Here is a 17,754-nt window from a genome sequence, read left to right on the forward strand (position 1 = left end):
TCTTTTAAAGACAATCGAGTACAGAATTTAACAAGTATACACTAGGCAAGCATATACTCAAAATATGTCAGTTTGTTTTGCTTACATTAACATAAAAGACGATATAATTAAAATTGATAAGTGGGCTTGGCAAACAGTTTTATACAGTGTCGTTTAAGAGCATTTTCAATGCAATATGATTCTGAAGTTCTGTTGATATCATTCCTTTTATATCATATAACACGATATAATGGAAAAGAATAATTTATTACGTATACGTGAACTCGTTAACTTTCATCATATAAAGGAGTACCGTCTCCACTAAGAGACATACTCCGAGGACTAGAATTGGTATGTGGAGTACCACGAGGAGATTTATAAGAAGGTGTCCGATTCGAAATTCTATTTCGCGGGGTTGTTCTTCCAACTGATTCGTCATAATTTCTTGGAGTTTTCCTAGATTCTTCATATCTCGGAGTAGAAGCACTACAAAATGGGAAAAATGAAAATAATGAAGAAGTTACAGCTTCATTAATATTAACATATAAAATAATACACAACAAAAAAAAAAAAAGAGAAAAAAAAAGAAAAAAAAACAGCAGTACTTACGACACACGCGGACCGCTTTTTAATCGTGCCCATGCCTCTGCCGCTTTTTTCCAGTCCATTGGATCGCCAGGTGTCGACATAGGAGGGGTAGGTCTATGCGACGGTGTCGATCTGTGATGTCCTGGGGCAGTTATTCCCGACGGTGGAGGTGGATGAATAAAAGGACCTTGTTGATGATTAGGTGTTTGTTGCCCACATCTTGGAGTCGGTTGACCATGATGATGTGGAGTATGATGTGGCGTTTGATATGGTGTCATGAAAGGTGTTTGTCCAGAAGGTGTATAAGGTGTGTTAGGATAAGTGTGAACTCCACCATAACCAGCGGCACTCGTAGTTCCTGGTGTATGTGGTGGATAGTGATGCGGAGTTTGATTCGCCACTTGCGATAAAGAATGTAACATATGATGCGGAAGATTTTGCGCCACTCTTTGTATAGCTTCTTGATTCATGCCTGTAACACCGTAGTAAAATGTTAATATTAAACAGTTTCGATAAAATTGATCGAAATTCAGATACGTACCACTAACTGCTCCTGGCGTTGTATGATAAGGTGTTCTAGATGTCATTGCACCACGTGGAGTACTAGGTGTAGATTGCCCAGGCACTGGATCTCGAAAGTGTTCTTTGAACCATCGAAACAAGTCATTTACTCTACCAAACATTTGTCCTCTAAACCTAAATCCATCTGGTGATACCGTCACATATTCGTGACGACATCGAGTTCGCGGAAGATAAGATAACAAAAATTTTCCAGGATAATTCTGAAACGATGTGAAAACGTACACCAAATATTCGAATCGTATCTATATGTTCGAAGAAGAAAATTATTATTACCAACCTTTGCAGCGGATATTATATATGGAATTCCACCAGGATTTTCTTTTTTTTGTTCTTTTAATATGTCTTCCGCCTTGTCTTTAATGCCTTCTACGGTTGGTTTATAATATTTAAAATCCAATAACTCCGACGCATACGCAGCCATAGGATTAACATGTCTCGCAATAATTTCATCTAAATCTTCGAATTCTTCATTTCCGATCCATAGACTTTGACCAAGCGAAAAGGCATTTTCTTTTCCTTCCTCTCTTACATCGATATGTTGATAAACTTCATCAGTAACTTTCCACGTGACTGTTAAATGATCAGCCCCTTTGCTACTCGGTCTAACTATTGCTTCGCCTTGTTTCATAGTTTGCATTAATTTTTCAGCTTCTGCGAAACTGATGTTATGAAAAGAAGGATGCACGATTACTCGTTTTACATACGTCTGTCGTTGCTTCGCTTTTTTAGCATCTTCTTCGATTTTTGCATCTCTCTGTTCTGCTTCTGTATCATAAAACGGATCTCTTTGTGGTCTGAAAGCAAAGAAATGTTCAATGATAGCACGATCTTACGTTGAAATATTATACGAGTAAAATTTTTAAGCAGGCATACTTTCGTACCTCCATTCGTGATTTTTATCCGCGAGGTCACTGCTTTTACTTGTACATTCGACGCTGAATCGCTCCACTTCGATCTTTATTACTCGACAATGTATTATTTGTCCTATGCTCACTCTTTCTTCAGGATTCGCAACGTGTCTGTCGGATAAATTTTTTATATGAATATAACCAGATATTCCATTATCTAATCTCAATCTCACGCCAGTAGCTTTGCCGGGGCAAGCTCCGGCGTCAAAATGATTCCATACTTCAGACAGTTCCGGAAAGTCGTTTTTCAAACAAAATGGACATTGCCACAATCCAGTTTCGTCGTTTCTTACAGGATTCGCTTGATCCAATTGATCACCTTGTGGTTTTCTATGGCTTATGCCTATTACCGTAGCCAGGACTAATTTGCCTACGTAGAATGTTTCCGGAGTTTCTTTCGTTAGAATATCAAACAACCTTTCCGCACTTGGCGATTGATACGGTACACGTAAATCTTTATATCTGCAATTTAATTCTGCTCTAATATCGTATAATGTGACGCATTTATTGCCAAAACCTTGTCTTTCGAGCTCCTCTGCGAACGCGTCCAAATCAAGGTCTTTCAATCTCTCAGGAGATTCAAGAATCTCTTCAAGAGCTCCAGCAGGATTAGCATCTTCATCATCGTATTCTAAAGCATCAACTGCCATCTTTCTCGCCCATTCATACGTTTCTGGATGTACTCGAGAGCCATCGAGAACTTCTACATACGCTTCAGTACTGTCTCCTAAACTATTCGTATCTATCTTGATAAAACCCGCACAGTTAATAAAGACCTTAGGTCCCATGTGGCAAGCAGTTACCAATTGCGTTCTATTCTCCAATCTTTGATTGGTTTGCTTCAACATTTTAATTAAAGCTTGCCCTTTTCTAGGCCCCAAGCCGCAGACGAATTGAACCAAATTTCCGCAGTAAGCTTGCTGTACTGCCTTGTTTACGTCAACGCCAACTTCGTTTACACGATTTACAAACTCCAAATATAAATTCTCCAAAAGTTCATCTTTTGGTAATTGATCTTGCAAACTGTGATATTTTAAACATAAAATTTCCTCGTCGGCGGTGCATAACTGTGAAAATTCCACTAAAGGGTCTTGAATTCTTCGGCCCAGTGATATTGCTTGTCTCAATAGCTCTGGGTAATCTCGAAATTCGGATACACCTTTATTACTGTTCGAGTAAATTTTAGCTAATTCATTGTCGCAAATTTCTATCTGAATGCTAGGAAATTGTTCTTCCTCTACCAAGTTCGCGATACATTCTTTAATGTCAACCGCAATCATCATTGCCTCTCTCGATTCACCGCCTATTACTATAACATGCGGTTTCTTCGTTGCTATAAAATTTCGGACAGCCAACAAATCGGCCTCTTTCATGGCTTTCTCATCTTCTCGATAGCCATTCTTTCGCTTCATCAGATGCGGTAATCTTAAATAATCTGTACATTCTCCGTCCGGTGCGATTAGACAAGTAAATGCAGCTTGAGAGTAATCTGGAACATAAGCTAAACCCATAACACGAAGTCCCTTGGTAGTGTCCCATTCTTCGTCTTCTTCTTCCGGAAATTCACAAGTATAAGGAGCAACTTTGATCCAATTGTACATTTTACGACAACATGCTCTCATTACGCATTCCTTAGCTTCCGCAATAAGATTCGCTCTTAATTCTTTTTTCAGGCTTGGCAGAACTATACGCGTAAGCGCCATTTCAACACTCCCAACTCTCAATGTATTCCAGTCTTGAACATTTTTACTGAACTCATCTCGGTAGTAAAGCTGTTTCATTTCATCAACGTAGTTGTTACTAGTATTTCCTTCGATACTATCGCTTAATGTTATCGTGATTAATTTATCTTCTTCCGCTATGATCAAATTTAAAAAATGGTCTCCGACGAGATCACGTACTGGTTTATTCTTCAGATACTTCATTCCATAAATTGGATGGTTTTCATCTATTTCTTTGATTCCTTTTTTAGTAGGTTTTACGGATATTTTTGCTCTTTCCATGTACATTTCTCGAACACACTTTTTTACCAAAGGTTCACGTGCTAGTTGAATAGCAACCATTAACTGAGCAGCTTTTAGGACCTCTTCTGGGCTATTAAGTATTTGACTGCAATAGTCATTAGCAATGGTCAAAGGTTCCGTTGGTTCTTGATCTACTTCGTGTCGTTGATAATTATCTCGTAAATTTTCGGCAAAGTGTTCTGGAGTAAGACCGAATTTTTTTGCAAGGCTATCAAGACCAGCGCGTCTGCAAATAGAATATGGACCAGTTCGAACCGCTTGTTTCAATGTATCATCCGCTTCTTCTTCTTCCTCTGCATCTACTTCCTCTTCCGGTGGAGGATCTTCTCCGTTTTCTTCGGCATCTGCAATTTGTTGTTTCCTTTTCTGAATTTTTGCTTCTTTACGCGCTTCTTTCTCCTTCTGACGAGCAGCTTCTTGCATCGTTGGAATCTCATGACTGTAGTATAGCATGAAATGATGATAAACATCGTTTAATTCCTCGCTGGTTTGCACATTTTTCAACCGTTCTATGTCATCATCTTTAATCAATCGTACGTTATCTGATAAAGGGGCATCAGCATTTTTCATAATTTCATCTAATTGATAATTTCTCATTTTATCGAATAATTTTAATAAATTCTCTTTCCTCTGGCGAAGTTGACACCATTTTGCATCAAACTTGTACACTTTCCAAAGATCATTAATATTGAGTTCTGGAAGCACATATTCCTTTCTGTAAAAGGATATGAAAGGTACCTCGAACTGCTGATTTCGCATGAAATCTAAAGCCTTTTTAATTTTACCGATCGTCTGTGGACCCTTTCGAGCTCTTTCTTTAGCTTCAGCATTTAAATGTGCGTCTTGAATCGAGATAGTTGGACGACAGAAAGCTTGTTTGTAAATCCATTCTGCTTCTAAATCTAGCTCATCAGAACCCTCTGCAACTGGTGTAACAGGAACAGTACGTAGCTGCATTCTTTCTGGTATATCTGTGTTTCGTACTTCATTATCCATATCAGTGAAATGACCGCGTTTAAGTTCACTTGGTTCGTAAATTTCAAAAATACTTTTCCTGGTAGTTTTCTTCTTCAATTGTTTTTTCGGTCTGCGCGGTCTTTCGGTATCTTCATCATCCACATATTCATCCTCTTCTTCTTCTTCCTCTTCTTCTTCTTCCTCATAGTCCTCCTCTCCATATTTTCCAAATTCATCATAATCAAAGTCGACACCAAAAATATCTTGTGCTTCTTGCAAAGCAGCATCGGAAAAAATTGGCTTCTTCTTTTTACGTTTTTCAGCAATTGGTCTACCATCATCATCAACAATAAAATCGTCAGCGTCTGTGTACTCTCCTTCACTTCCTTCTTCATCAAATGTGTCCACTTCAGGTCTGTGACTACGTTCGCTTCTCCTTTCATCTTCCTAGTGCATAATAAAAGTCAAAAATTAAATAAACTGTAGAGATAAAAGATAAAAGAATCCAAATAATTTTTCTTAGAAGAATATTTTATATCTATCTGTACATACCATGGTAATCTCCCTTTCCTAATGTTAGTGTAAAAATAAGCGTAAAAATTAGGAACTTAATACAGGGAAAGGAAAAATTTTAGTGCAAGATATATATATATTAAAAATGCAACTTACATCACCAGAGCCTTCAAAAAGTTCATTTGCAATAGCATCTCTATCATCATCCACTTCTTTTTCCTGCTCTTCCTCTGATTCCTCATCTTGAATCCTGCGGAGGCGTTTGAAACGTTTCTAAAGTAAAGAATCATGTTACTTTATCTGTGCAATCTTATGTGTCACAATGAATTAATTAATTTGCACATACTCGCTCAACTTTGACTCCTAAATTTTCTTCTATTAAATCATAATCCTCATCTTCTAAACGATCATCAAAATCTTCATCGTCACTTTTTTTACGTTTTTTGGATGCTCCAGAAGCATCGCTGTCTTCCCCTTCGCTTTCTTCTATTGGGTTATCATCTATAAGATCTTTAAGTTCTTCGCGTAAACGATCTTCATCATCTGTAAACGGGTCATAAACATATTATTATGGTTTAATAATTATGCAATAAAATAAAGAAATTATTGTTATATTTAAATATTTAAAAAAATCTGTACAACAAATTATAATATAATCTTAGAATGTATTACTCTATTCTGACCTTCCTCCTCCTCTTCTTCACTTTCTTCTACAGCTTTTATTTTTTTCAATTTCTTTTTCTCATTATCGTCTAATTCTTCCTCCTCCTAAATTGTAATAGAACATCGATTAGTAACATAATTTTTAGATGAATAAAATGTGTATATATATATATATATATATATGTATACACACACGCACGCACGCACGCACACCACACACACACACACGCATATGTGTACATACTTTAATGATATTATTGCAACAATATTATACATGTAATGAACATAAATTTAACGATACAAATACCTCACTTTCTTCTGCTTCTGAATCTAAAAAATCAGCCATTTTTTGGACGACAAGTTATTCTTTAAAATGACAAAACTTATTATAACCCGTAACAACTCCGACGTTCGGGGACGAGACAAGAGCAAGGACTTAACGTCGGATCCAACTAAACCAAGGAATCTCGTTAATAGGGAAATTATCAGAGCCTTCATATCTCTATGTGAGAAACCCTAGTAAAAGAGAACCACTGCGATATCGGTTAAAATTTTGACTTTTATCGACTTTTAATTTATAAATATTTTCCGAATATATTTTTATTTATTTATTTTTTAATTTAACATTGCTATTAATGTGCGAAATGTTATTATGACTCTATTATAAAAATAATACGTCATACTATATTATTGTATAGTTCATGTTCACAACATATTTGTCAATTCAAAAAAGTTTCGGTTAAATTATTTTCCAACAAAGTAGTTTACTTTCTGCAGTAAGTATTAAATATTTATGCATATCCTATATATTTAACTTTTGATAGTTCTATACGATTAGATGAAATTAACAAAATTTATAGAATGGACGAAAGTTTCAGTCAGTGGCGCGATTCGTCTTGCATTACAAAAGATAAGTCTTTTGTTATTTCGGATAGCGACGAAGATATTAACGAAAATAATGAGAAACAGCAGATTTTTGTGATTGAAAGTAGTGAAAGTAGTGGAAATGTTTCTGCAAATTTAACACCGGAAAAGTAAGAAATCTGTTCCAGAAATTAATTATTTTTACATATGCTTAACTTTACCTTATATCATATTATTTTAACGTTTAACATGAAATTATTTTTTAAGGTTAAGACTTTCTTCATCCGGAAAATTATCATTGACGGAGAAAGCGATCAAGCATAAAATTAGGAAGCATATTTCATATTATTCTGACAAGGAATATACCAATAATCATAATGAAAATAATTTTGTTTTATCTAGTGATACTGATGATGATGTGTCAGCTGGTATTGTATTTTCTTAAATAGAATAATTTTAAATTTAATATTATAATTGTTATATTTATTAGTTGATGACGATGATGATGATAATAATGATGCTGAACAAGTAGTGGAAAACAATTACAAAATAAAGAAGGATAAAGGAGTAGAAAGTGTTTCAAAGCAAAAAGAACAAAATGTAGAAGCCAAGGTTTCTAATACATCTGAAGGTATATGCAGCGATAACAATATGATTGAAGGATATGTCTCAGAAGAAAGTGCAAAAGACCGAAATTCGGGTCTTTCAACGGATTCAGGTATAAGTACCTATGCGATTTCTCATTTTAAAATATTATACATCTTGAGATTATTATATTGAAGTCAAATGAATTTTTAGATTGTCAGATAGATGATGAAAATAATTTGCAATCTGAAACTGCAATGTCTTTAGCAAAACGAGAAATTGGTCCTGGTAATACAGATCCATTGGCTGCACAAAAAAGAGCTCTTCTTGTTTGTAAAATGGACCAGTTACAAAATCAGTTAAGCAAGACAAAGGTAAATTCAATGGTTTTTAATTATAAATGAGAAAGTAAAATATACATTTTAATTGCATATTATTGTTAGCTATTGTACACTTCTGGTAATATTAGTTTATTACCAGATAAAGGACAAAAATTATGTGAAAGTATTGCAATGCAAGAAAGAGAAATAGAAGCAATTGAACTTGAACTGAAAAATACACCTTTAACGCAAATTATTAAAGCTGAACCACAATGTATGAAGCAAGAAATATCATCCATCAAGGAAGAATTTACTACTCAGAAAGACTCATATTCTGATAAATTTGATTCTTATTATGATCCAGATAATATATTGACAAAACCAAAAATATCCTCAGAAGATAAAGAACTTGGAAAAATAGCTCAGGCAACGTTAGATAAAGAATTAGCTTTGACAATTGATAGATTGCAAGATTTGCACGGATCTCTTGTTGCTAGACCAACTGAGGAGGAGAGGGCAGAAGATCCACAAGGCTTGAGAGTAAAATTAATGCCACATCAGCAACATGCATTGGCGTGGTTGATATGGAGAGAGCAACAAAGACCTCCTGGTGGTGTTCTCGCTGATGATATGGGTTTGGGTAAAACTTTAACAATGATATCCTTGATTATAGCCAGTATTGCTAAAAGAAAGTTACAAGAAACAGAAACATGCGATGACGAGAAATGGATGGACCATAATGTACCGTTACGACATAAAGGAGGTACGCTTGTAGTTTGTCCCGCGTCTTTGTTATCACAATGGGAAAATGAAATAAAGCACAAATGTAAACGTGGTATGCTCTCCGTTGAAATTTATCATGGTACAAATCGGGAAAATGTGCCAAAAAGATTAGCAAAAAACAATGTAGTTATTACAACATATAACATACTCACGCGTGAATTTAAAACCATGTCCATGGTATATCGAATTTATTGGGAACGCATTATACTCGATGAAGCACATATAATTCGAAATCATAAAAGTCAGGCATCTGAAGCGGTGTGTGGCCTTGTAGCGAGTAAACGGTGGGCTCTCACTGGAACACCTATTCAAAATAAGGAAATGGATTTATATTCTATTTTGAAATTCCTTCAGTGTTCTCCGTTCAATGACCTACGAGTATGGAAACGTTGGGTAGATAACAAAAATGCAGCCGGTCGTCAGCGATTGGTAACTGTGATGAAAACATTAATGTTACGTAGAACAAAACAGGAACTTCAAGCTAATGGCGAATTAGAAAGTCTTCCAGAAAAATTTGTGGAAGTGATACTTGTAAAGCTCGATCCGCAGGAACAGTTGGTGTATGAGAAAGTGTTGATTTATTCTCGTACACTATTTGCTCAGTTCTTGGCTCAAAGATCTGAGAAAGATCATATGGTCGATTTAGCTGTTGGAAAATACGATAAACCAACGTTTCTTTCGAATCCAAGTAAGTACTATATTAAAATTGCTCGCTATGAAAATAATTTCTTGCCTTTTCTATTCAGATAAAAATACTCAGTTCACAAAGGCGCAAAACAAATTGTTGTCGTTACATGCTGACGTCAAAACACACGAAATTTTGGTTCTTCTACTGAGATTACGTCAAATTTGTGTTCACCCGTCGCTTATTAATTCAATGCTAGATCAGGAATATATGAAGGAAAGTGGAATAACGGAGACAGAAAATTTCGATCCGGATTTATTATCCCAAATAAATAATATAACGTTGCAAGACTCGGATGATAAAGCTGAAATAAGTACAGACATAGGGGTTGATCACAGAGTAGTTAGCAATCTATTGACCTCTAAGAATCCTGTGTTTATGGCCGATCGCCCAAGTTCTAAGGTAAGTTATCTAACACATTTTCAATTATAAAACACGACCTGTTTATTTGACATTAGTTGGTTTATATTTAATTTGTGTATATTCGTGTCTCAAACATAGATAAAGATGGTGCTTAATAAGGTCGAGGAAATTCTGCAAAAAAATGATAAAATGATTATTGTTTCTCAATGGACAGGTCTGCTGAATATTATCGCATTTTGTTTATCTTCAATAAAAGGCGCCAGTTTTAATATGTTTACAGGCAATGTACCTATCAAGGAAAGACAGGTAGTTTTATAACAAAATGTTAATTTTCGATCATGTCGAGGTCGAGATTATCTGAAATATACAGGATATTTTTATAGGGTATAATGGATTCGTTCAACACTCCAAACAGCGATCCGAAAATACTATTGCTTTCGCTTACTGCTGGAGGTGTTGGGTTAAACCTAGTAGGTGGAAATCATTTGTTGTTAATAGACATTCATTGGAATCCACAATTAGAAGTGCAGGCGCAAGATAGGATTTATCGTTTCGGACAGCGAAAAAATGTCTTCATATACAAGTTAGTATATTGTTATTATTCGAATGTTTAATAATAATCGATAATTTATTTACTCGATGCATCGTTCCTCAGATTTATATGCGAGGACACGATAGAAGAGCGTATAAAACATTTGCAAGATAAGAAATTGGAAATAGCTCAAAATGTGCTCAGTGGTGATAAGAACTTGGCTACTTCGAAACTCACGCTCAATGACCTTAAGTCTCTGTTTGCTCTTTAAAGTTTAAGTCTTTTTTTTTATACTTTTCTAATAAACTCGTTTATAGCGTAAAGGATGTCTGTCTTCACGTATTTCAATCATCTCATTATCGTTTAATTACGTTCAGTTGAATCAACTAATTAGCTATCTCTACGTGTGTAGAAAAATTTGGTTACGGAGATAGAATATGTAGCGTGTCATTCGAATCGAAGAAATTCGTCGGTCATCCATATTTCTTCTCCGTTAGCGCAGTTGTTTTCAGGTGATTTTTCGCATTTATCTTTTCGCATTTTACTGTGCCAAATGCCATAAGAGAAATATATTACAAGACCTACGAGAATTAAAAGACTCGTTAATTTAAATATTTAGTGTAAAATCGTCGATTCTTTTTACGTCATCTACTTACCGATTCCCATCCATATTAAAAATCTCACCCATGTAACTTTGTCCAACATTATCATAAGATATATATTAATAAGAATACTAAGAGCGGGTAGAAACGGCACCAGTGGAACCTGAAAATGTATCTTTATATGATGAAAATTATCATTAAACGTTAACCAGGTAGTAAATGATAACAAAAATAAATATGTACCGAAAATGCAAGCTTTTTTCCAGATGTTGGCTGAAGGTAAATAAAAATAAGGGTAACAATTAGGGCTAACAGTAGAATTGTTAATGGAACGACAAACGTAATTTTACCATTCATTATTTCTTTGGCAAAAATCGAAACTATAATGCTAATGCAAATGCACAGGATAACTGTAAAGGAAACATTATTAATAAGTGATGAGTATGATCGTTGATGTTCAATAGCAAAATAAGCATACCGTAACACACAACGAGACACGTAACAATTTGAGACGTTAATTTCGTAGAATGACTTAATCCATTAGCGTTAATCAGTTGTCGTGCAATGAACGCGAAGGTTCTCGGATTACGATCTTCTTTCTTTTCATACCCTACGCTTTCTTCGTATCTGAAACGATTCATGATAATACGAGAACGTAGCGTAGAAACTTTGTTAGCGACAAATCCTGTATCGCGTATATAATATATTATATATACAAGTGATTGTTAATTTTTGTTACCGAAGTATTAACACACATGTTGCGACGATCGAATAAGCGAGCAATGTTCCGATGCTCATCATATTTACGAGTTGAGATATTTCAAATATCGCAGCAAGTACACCTAAAATGACGTGGAGATAACTGTTTGTGTGAAACCATATCATTGAGCCCTAACGAAAAATCGTAAGTCGCGAACCTGTGAGTATCCCCGCCGAAAAGGTGCCCATCAGTGGTGTCTGAAATCGTGAATTGATTTTTCCCATCCATTCGAATATCAATCCATCGGCTGACATTGCATAAATAATTCGCGGCAAGGGGAACATGGCTCCCAGTAAACTGCAAAAGGATCTCATTGTTTACATCGAGAATACATACACCGTACGTAATGTAGATAGGCATAAAAGGAGTTTTACCTTGAACATAGACCGCAAATAGCGCCTATGGTTACCAGCCATGATGCCCAGTTCCAACCGATACTGTCGAACAGATATCGTAGTGGAACGTCAGTGTCCTGCTCGAAGTAAGGAACGACAGTGGTTAAGACCGTCGAGACACCAAAATATGCCAGAAAGACTACGGTCAACGAGACGATGATCGCTATCGGAATCGATTTTTGCGGATCTTTCGCTTCCTCTCCGGTGGTAGCGACGCAGTCAAAACCGATAAATCCGTAAAAGCAGGTTGCCGCACCTGCTATTATACCCCCTATACCATAAGGCGCGAATCCTCCACTTCCGTAATCGCACTTATTTTCCGTACACACAGGCGGCTCCTTTTGCCAATTGGATATGTTAGCTTTTCGTCAAGTGTGTTATAAATAGACAAGAAACAGAGCTTTTGCGTGCGTGCGCGCGCGCACGCAAAAAACAAAGAAAGAAAGCGATATTAATTAGTTCAGGAGACTCTTGCCGTTAGTAGGGTAGATATCGATAAAAATTTTACCTTTAAGAGATCCCGCTATTATCACGAATAGAACCACGGAGAGATTCGTGACGGTAAAGATATTATTCGCCACCGAGGACTCCTTTGCCCCGAATGCCAATGCAGCTGATGAAGATATGTTTCGATTAACGAAGTTACGAGTCGTTGAAAAGTGTGAAGCACGAGAGATACAAATAGAAGAGTTGCTTAATTTAATTTTTCGATAAACATTTTATATCATATCGCCGATACGATTTCTAATAATTTCCTACCGGATGAGATTAGAGTCACTCCGAAAGCGAAGAAGTCCGGATAAGAAGATAAATAATTAACGCTGATGTGCGCTGCTGATTGAAACATGTGTTTCATAGCGTTGTCAAATAATTTATCCACGTAACTGCTCAGCCCACGTACCACGCTGGCCGAGCCAATTATATATTCGAGAATCAGCGTCCAACCGATCAGAAAAGCTGTAAATTCTCCCATCGTTACATAGCTGTATATATACGCTGATCCGGCGCGTGGAACTCTTGCGCCGAATTCCGCGTAACAGAGACCTGTTAGAGAAATTAACACGAATCGATTATTTTTTCTCACTCGTTTAACTATAGCAATCGAATTCGAATTGTACCTGCGAACATGGACGCGATTGCGGCAATAGCGAATGAAATTATCACGGCTGGCCCCGCGGTTTCTTTCGAAACGGATCCCGCGAGGACATAGACACCCACGCCGAGAGTCGAGCCTATTCCGAGAGCTGTGAGATCTAGCGTCGACAGACATCTCGCCAGTCTTGAATTCTGAGAAAGATCCACTTCTTTCTTACGACTGAGCGTTTTGTATAGTTTGCCTAGTTCCCATCTCTCCATGTCGCGCAGCTGAAAATAATGTTTGTTAAACACGATATGCAGAAATTATTTGTCTACTTTTCTATAGAAAAAGGGAAAAAGGAATGTGAAAGGGGTGCGGTGAGGGGCGGGGAGGGAAAAAAGAGGTTAGATTTTGTTGGAAAATATCGAAATATCTTTTAATTCGCTTACCATATGAAGCACGGTAAATGGGGTATGCATTTTTATCTAAAGATGTTAAGATACTGCAATGAATGTCTTCGGCTACAGACTGAATATTCGGCTTACGACTAAACGAGCGCTAATTAAAATGTCTTTAAATCAAACTTAAAGATTGGTCGCTGTGCGAACGATCGGAATCACTCAATTGGTCGGAATCGTACCGCCGTCGCGTGTAGGTTAGAACTGTCCGGCTTTATCTATATTGGCCATCTGCTTATAATATTGATTTTAACTGATGCGATCCGATCATATTTCTAATTTATCGATTGTATCAATAAGTTTAGATAACATGAAACGTTCTTTCGGTTTCATTGCGATACGAATCGAATATTTTTCTCTCTTATTCGGCCGTCTCGTGGATAACTAAACATTTTTACCGCCGCCGTTGATGCGGTTTTAAATTCGTATTATAACAGAAACCCTCGATATTCGGATAATTTGAATATATTTGTTGGATATTCTTTCGATCGACGACAACGGTCGATGGTGACGATCGATGACACAACAAACGTTCAATTTGCAAGTGGTCAAGCTCATTGTACCAGGCGCGTAGCGTTGTGCCGGACAACGAATACGTACATACACGCACACATACGTACGCGTACTATTTATTCTCGATTCCCTTGGATTACTCGCCCGACTGTTCCAATTTGAACCTACGTATATAGTATGTTTTCTTTCGAAACTAACAATTTGCTATGTATACGTGGTACGACATAAGTATTCTTATTTATTATTCCTTATGATTAGCCAACTGGATACCGCGGTAAAGGAAAACGATCGTTTTATACTTACATAAACGATATACAATAAAACTATTTATTCGAGAACTAATTCACTGAATAACACGACTTAATACCGTGAACGACTGAGAAATGATCCTGGAAATTATGTCCCTCGAATAGTAGCTATTCTCGAGTCTACTTATCTGTGTAGATATCAAATATCCCTTAAGCTACAATGTGATATATAATCCGTTATAAAAAGATACTTTTCCACAATCTTAGTCAGTATCTATGTAACAGTCGTTAGATTGAACATGAATCGAGAAGCAGAGGATAAGAGGCAAAGAGAAATATCGAAAAAGAAAAACGCGATACATATTATATGTAATTTTATTAACAAGTACAAAATATTCGTTAATACGCGTTTAATATTATTTCTTCGATAAAATGAATAAAAAATTTGTATTGGACGGATACAGTATACATTGCGTTGCAGCAAAACGCGCGATCAGATTCATCTCTTCTCCACTGTTTTGCATTATTCTAGATTTTTTTCGAGACGATAAGATCAAGTACGGCATTTATCGCACGAACTTTCCGTGTCGTTTCGACGTCTACCTTAAATACGTAGAAAGTATGAAAGTATGAAAATACGAAAGTTATACGCGATTAAAGTTAAAATACATATCGTGTATAACTATTTGTTCAATTTGTAATTGAAGATGATTTCTTTTGCGACGGATCGTGATTGAAATATTACTAGTTGCAGGGAACAGAGTAATATTATTTGTCGATATAATATTCGGATTTTATTATACGTCAATTTATTCTAATCCAGGAATTTACGCTATGCAAAGTTATCAATGAAGCAGTTACAATCAGCCAGTAAGAATGTACTTTGTCTGCCATAGACTGAAATGTAGAAAGTAAACGTTATAGAATGTTTTATTTTGTCCGTTAAAATAGAAATTGAAACTATCTCACTTACGATAACGTAATAATTGCATTTATCTCCTTGACAACAGTCGGAACATTTCCAGTCTTGATACGATATATACGTGCAATCTTTCATATTAGAATGCTTTATTCTTTCGCATTCTTTCTTCGTGGCACATTTTTTTGAAACGTAAAACTGCTTTCTCGCACCTTGTGACCAGTATGGAGTACCTATAAACAACGATAACGATACAGAATGTTACAAGAATAGAATCTAAAGGTATAATTTATTTTGATAAATCCTCGTTTACCAATCGATGTAAACATAACCTCAAATATCGTTCTGGAATAAATCGATAACTATAGAAAGGTTAAGACTCACTTCCCCATCTAATTTCCGTAAAACAAGTATCTTGACCTTGTTCGCAAATTTTTGTACTCCTTAAACACTTTTCTCTGTTACCCTCTTGATTAGTACACACATAGCATTCTAGGGCGTGGCCTAAAAACATTCATAAATAAAGAAAGGTACATCGTAAAGGAATATTTACGTAACATACTAAACGGTAGGCAACACACGATGAAAAGCGTCCAATGAATTTTTGATAATTTCATCGTAATAAGCGAGCTCATTCTAGCACATAAAAAAAAAAACTGAGACTACTGTAAACGATGTGACACTTGTTTGAGTCGAACGTAGAAAAAGAATGGGTTTGTAACGTTGGTACGACTGTCGATGTTGACGCCGTTTATGGAATTCGAAAGATACAATACGGATAGAAATGAAACGTTGTCGTTACATCGAAATAACGATAGAATATTATCAATCAAGCGATTTAACGGTCTATTATCGAGTTTATTTGAAAGTTATACGTTTAAATTGAATATCCGGTTTCTCGTGGAAGTTACCGATTGCGAGAATGAAGAATGCGATTAGAAGTTAAATGGAGAAAAAGAGAAAAAACACGTATCCAATGCATCGAGTTACTTACGAAAGTTATTAACGTTTACAAGAAACGTTTTGCGCGTAAGTAAGAAGTTGATGCACGGTCCCGTTATTAAAAATAGCTGGTAGAGATATTATTGACCCGCTCGTTAGAACACGAGATACAACTTTCTGGTTGACCGGCTTAGGGTCAAATTATACTCGTTCTAATCAACGATTACTCGACTATTCAACTATCGCGTTGTAATTTTGCCCTATTTCGAATTTTCGTGCTTCAATTCGATTTTAATCTATTAAAGTTTGCCTAATAGAAAAAAACTTCTTAAAGCAAATAGCTCTTTTTTTTTATCCTTTATTATTCTTCTTTCTCGGTGAGCTGTAAAAATGCGGGAAAGTTAATAAATATCGTTGCAGGTTACAGGAAGAACGGACAAGGATGTTGTTACAAGTGTTGCTTTCGACATTAGAGAAACAGAGGGAAACGAAGAAACGAAGAAGGATGGAAGAGGGAAGAACCGCGTGGTTTCGGTATATCGGAAAGGATACGCGAGGAAAGAAAGGCGAGAAAGCGAAGAAGTGGCGGCGGAGAAACGAGGAAGGAAGAGGGGAAATACAATAGACGGTAAGAAAGCAAGGGCGTAAGGGGAAGGTTAGCTGGTGCATTCGTTCTCCCCTCTCTAGGTATACGAAACTCTCCCTCGGGGTTTCGGTGAGGTCGCGTGTGCTCGTGGTTCTCGCGGATGTCGAATGTCGATATTCGAGTGCGCGGCGCAGGCTGAGCAGTGGCAGTGTTGAGCCACTGCGCCGAGAATCTAAAATTATCGGCCGTTTGGCGAGAGGGGAAGGTATGTGCAGAGGTGGCGAGGATGCGAGAGAAGCGTTGGGAGGAGGTTGACAAAACGATGCAGGAAAGAAGGAAAGAGAGGGTAAAGAAGGGAGAGGCATAGCATGTCGATAGACAAAAGCATACGTAACCGAGGAAAAAGGTGGCGATCTCGCAGAGGAAGAAAGAAACGGTAGGAAGATCGAAGCACGGAGGATTAAGGACTAGTAGCTTTCCCGACGGATATTTCATTGTTTGGACGGAAAGGAAAGATTGGAGACGAGGAAACAAAGCATGTCGTACATAAGTCGAACGAAAATCTCGATTGGAAGCGAAAAGGGACGAGGACGTAGAAGGGATAGACGATGGACGAGAAAGTAACGAGATAAAAGGAGAATCTAAAGCGGGGGTGGAGATGAAAGCTGCGAGTAGGCAATGGTTCCGCGAGCGTAGTTGGAGCGGGAAGGGTGAGAGACAGGTTCGGAATACGAGCACGCGCGCGCTGTCTCGCATAGGTAAGAAGAGTGGAAGAACCGAAGGGAAGGGTGGAGTGGTGGCGAGGTAGCAGCACTGGGAACGGGGTGTCAGCGTTTGAGGAGAAGGAGGAGTATAATAGGACTTGGTGGAGGAGGCGGTGGAGGAGGAGGAGGAGGAGGAGGTGGTG

The 17,754-nt window shown here is 37.0% G+C and overlaps 4 protein-coding genes across 5 annotated transcripts; 1 reads left to right on the plus strand and 3 right to left on the minus strand.

Annotated features, from left to right (window-relative positions):
• Window positions 1-126: 126 nt before the first annotated feature.
• On the minus strand, window positions 127-6,713 carry LOC108552338 (transcription elongation factor SPT6). 2 transcript variants are annotated; one of them, XM_017906836.1, is made up of 10 exons: window positions 6,522-6,713; window positions 6,235-6,319; window positions 5,898-6,094; window positions 5,708-5,824; window positions 5,591-5,608; window positions 2,031-5,485; window positions 1,427-1,943; window positions 1,109-1,349; window positions 589-1,039; window positions 127-465 (listed from the first exon to the last, which is right to left on the minus strand). In XM_017906836.1, the coding sequence occupies exons 1-10, from the start codon at window positions 6,558-6,560 to the stop codon at window positions 267-269; spliced, it is 5,319 nt and encodes a 1,772-aa protein (XP_017762325.1). In that variant the 5' UTR covers window positions 6,561-6,713; the 3' UTR covers window positions 127-266. The 2 variants fall into 2 exon arrangements, with proteins under 2 accessions (XP_017762325.1, XP_017762326.1); XM_017906837.1 differs by lacking the exon at window positions 5,591-5,608.
• A 245-nt stretch (window positions 6,714-6,958) lies between these two features.
• Window positions 6,959-10,640, plus strand: lds (transcription termination factor lodestar). The gene is made up of 10 exons (XM_017906835.1): window positions 6,959-6,990; window positions 7,075-7,248; window positions 7,346-7,506; window positions 7,569-7,796; window positions 7,877-8,037; window positions 8,107-9,454; window positions 9,513-9,853; window positions 9,953-10,120; window positions 10,198-10,397; window positions 10,470-10,640. The coding sequence occupies exons 2-10, from the start codon at window positions 7,076-7,078 to the stop codon at window positions 10,615-10,617; spliced, it is 2,928 nt and encodes a 975-aa protein (XP_017762324.1). The 5' UTR covers window positions 6,959-6,990; window position 7,075; the 3' UTR covers window positions 10,618-10,640.
• Window positions 10,641-10,648: 8 nt separating this feature from the next.
• On the minus strand, window positions 10,649-14,184 carry LOC108552335 (cationic amino acid transporter 2). The gene is made up of 11 exons (XM_017906832.1): window positions 13,631-14,184; window positions 13,222-13,468; window positions 12,863-13,147; window positions 12,612-12,716; window positions 12,083-12,464; window positions 11,866-12,005; window positions 11,688-11,790; window positions 11,427-11,575; window positions 11,192-11,358; window positions 11,003-11,111; window positions 10,649-10,927 (listed from the first exon to the last, which is right to left on the minus strand). The coding sequence occupies exons 1-11, from the start codon at window positions 13,658-13,660 to the stop codon at window positions 10,794-10,796; spliced, it is 1,851 nt and encodes a 616-aa protein (XP_017762321.1). The 5' UTR covers window positions 13,661-14,184; the 3' UTR covers window positions 10,649-10,793.
• Window positions 14,185-14,857: 673 nt separating this feature from the next.
• LOC108552336 (ly6/PLAUR domain-containing protein 6B) lies at window positions 14,858-16,005 on the minus strand. The gene is made up of 4 exons (XM_017906833.1): window positions 15,882-16,005; window positions 15,704-15,823; window positions 15,374-15,552; window positions 14,858-15,297 (listed from the first exon to the last, which is right to left on the minus strand). Exons 1-4 carry the CDS (start codon window positions 15,952-15,954, stop codon window positions 15,205-15,207), a joined length of 465 nt encoding a protein of 154 aa, XP_017762322.1. The 5' UTR covers window positions 15,955-16,005; the 3' UTR covers window positions 14,858-15,204.
• Between the last annotated feature and the right edge of the window lie 1,749 nt (window positions 16,006-17,754).

This window comes from Eufriesea mexicana, unplaced genomic scaffold (assembly GCF_001483705.2).
Source record: "Eufriesea mexicana isolate 0111107269 unplaced genomic scaffold, ASM148370v2 scaffold6179, whole genome shotgun sequence".
Taxonomy (NCBI): domain Eukaryota; kingdom Metazoa; phylum Arthropoda; class Insecta; order Hymenoptera; family Apidae; genus Eufriesea; species Eufriesea mexicana.

Excerpts from the sequence above, each read along its gene's own strand:
- LOC108552338 (XM_017906836.1), bottom strand. The coding sequence starts at position 6,560 with ATGGCTGATTTTTTAGATTCAGAAGCAGAAGAAAGTGAG. Across the intron at positions 6,320-6,521 it reads CAGAAGCAGAAGAAAGTGAG|GAGGAGGAAGAATTAGACGA; the intron begins GTATTTGTATCG and ends ATTACAATTTAG. Across the intron at positions 1,944-2,030 it reads GATAAAAATCACGAATGGAG|ACCACAAAGAGATCCGTTTT; the intron begins GTACGAAAGTAT and ends CTTTGCTTTCAG.
- LOC108552336 (XM_017906833.1), bottom strand. The coding sequence starts at position 15,954 with ATGAGCTCGCTTATTACGATGAAATTATCAAAAATTCATTGGACGCTT. Across the intron at positions 15,824-15,881 it reads CGTGTGTTGCCTACCGTTTA|GCCACGCCCTAGAATGCTAT; the intron begins GTATGTTACGTA and ends GAATGTTTTTAG. Across the intron at positions 15,298-15,373 it reads AATGCAATTATTACGTTATC|TCTATGGCAGACAAAGTACA; the intron begins GTAAGTGAGATA and ends TCTACATTTCAG.
- lds (XM_017906835.1), top strand. The coding sequence starts at position 7,076 with ATGGACGAAAGTTTCAGTCAGTGGCGCGATTCGTCTTGCATTACAAAA. Across the intron at positions 9,455-9,512 it reads AACGTTTCTTTCGAATCCAA|ATAAAAATACTCAGTTCACA; the intron begins GTAAGTACTATA and ends TTTTCTATTCAG. Across the intron at positions 10,121-10,197 it reads TACCTATCAAGGAAAGACAG|GGTATAATGGATTCGTTCAA; the intron begins GTAGTTTTATAA and ends ATATTTTTATAG.
- LOC108552335 (XM_017906832.1), bottom strand. The coding sequence starts at position 13,660 with ATGCATACCCCATTTACCGTGCTTCATATG. Across the intron at positions 13,469-13,630 it reads CATTTACCGTGCTTCATATG|CTGCGCGACATGGAGAGATG; the intron begins GTAAGCGAATTA and ends CATTATTTTCAG. Across the intron at positions 10,928-11,002 it reads TTTAATATGGATGGGAATCG|GTCTTGTAATATATTTCTCT; the intron begins GTAAGTAGATGA and ends TAATTCTCGTAG.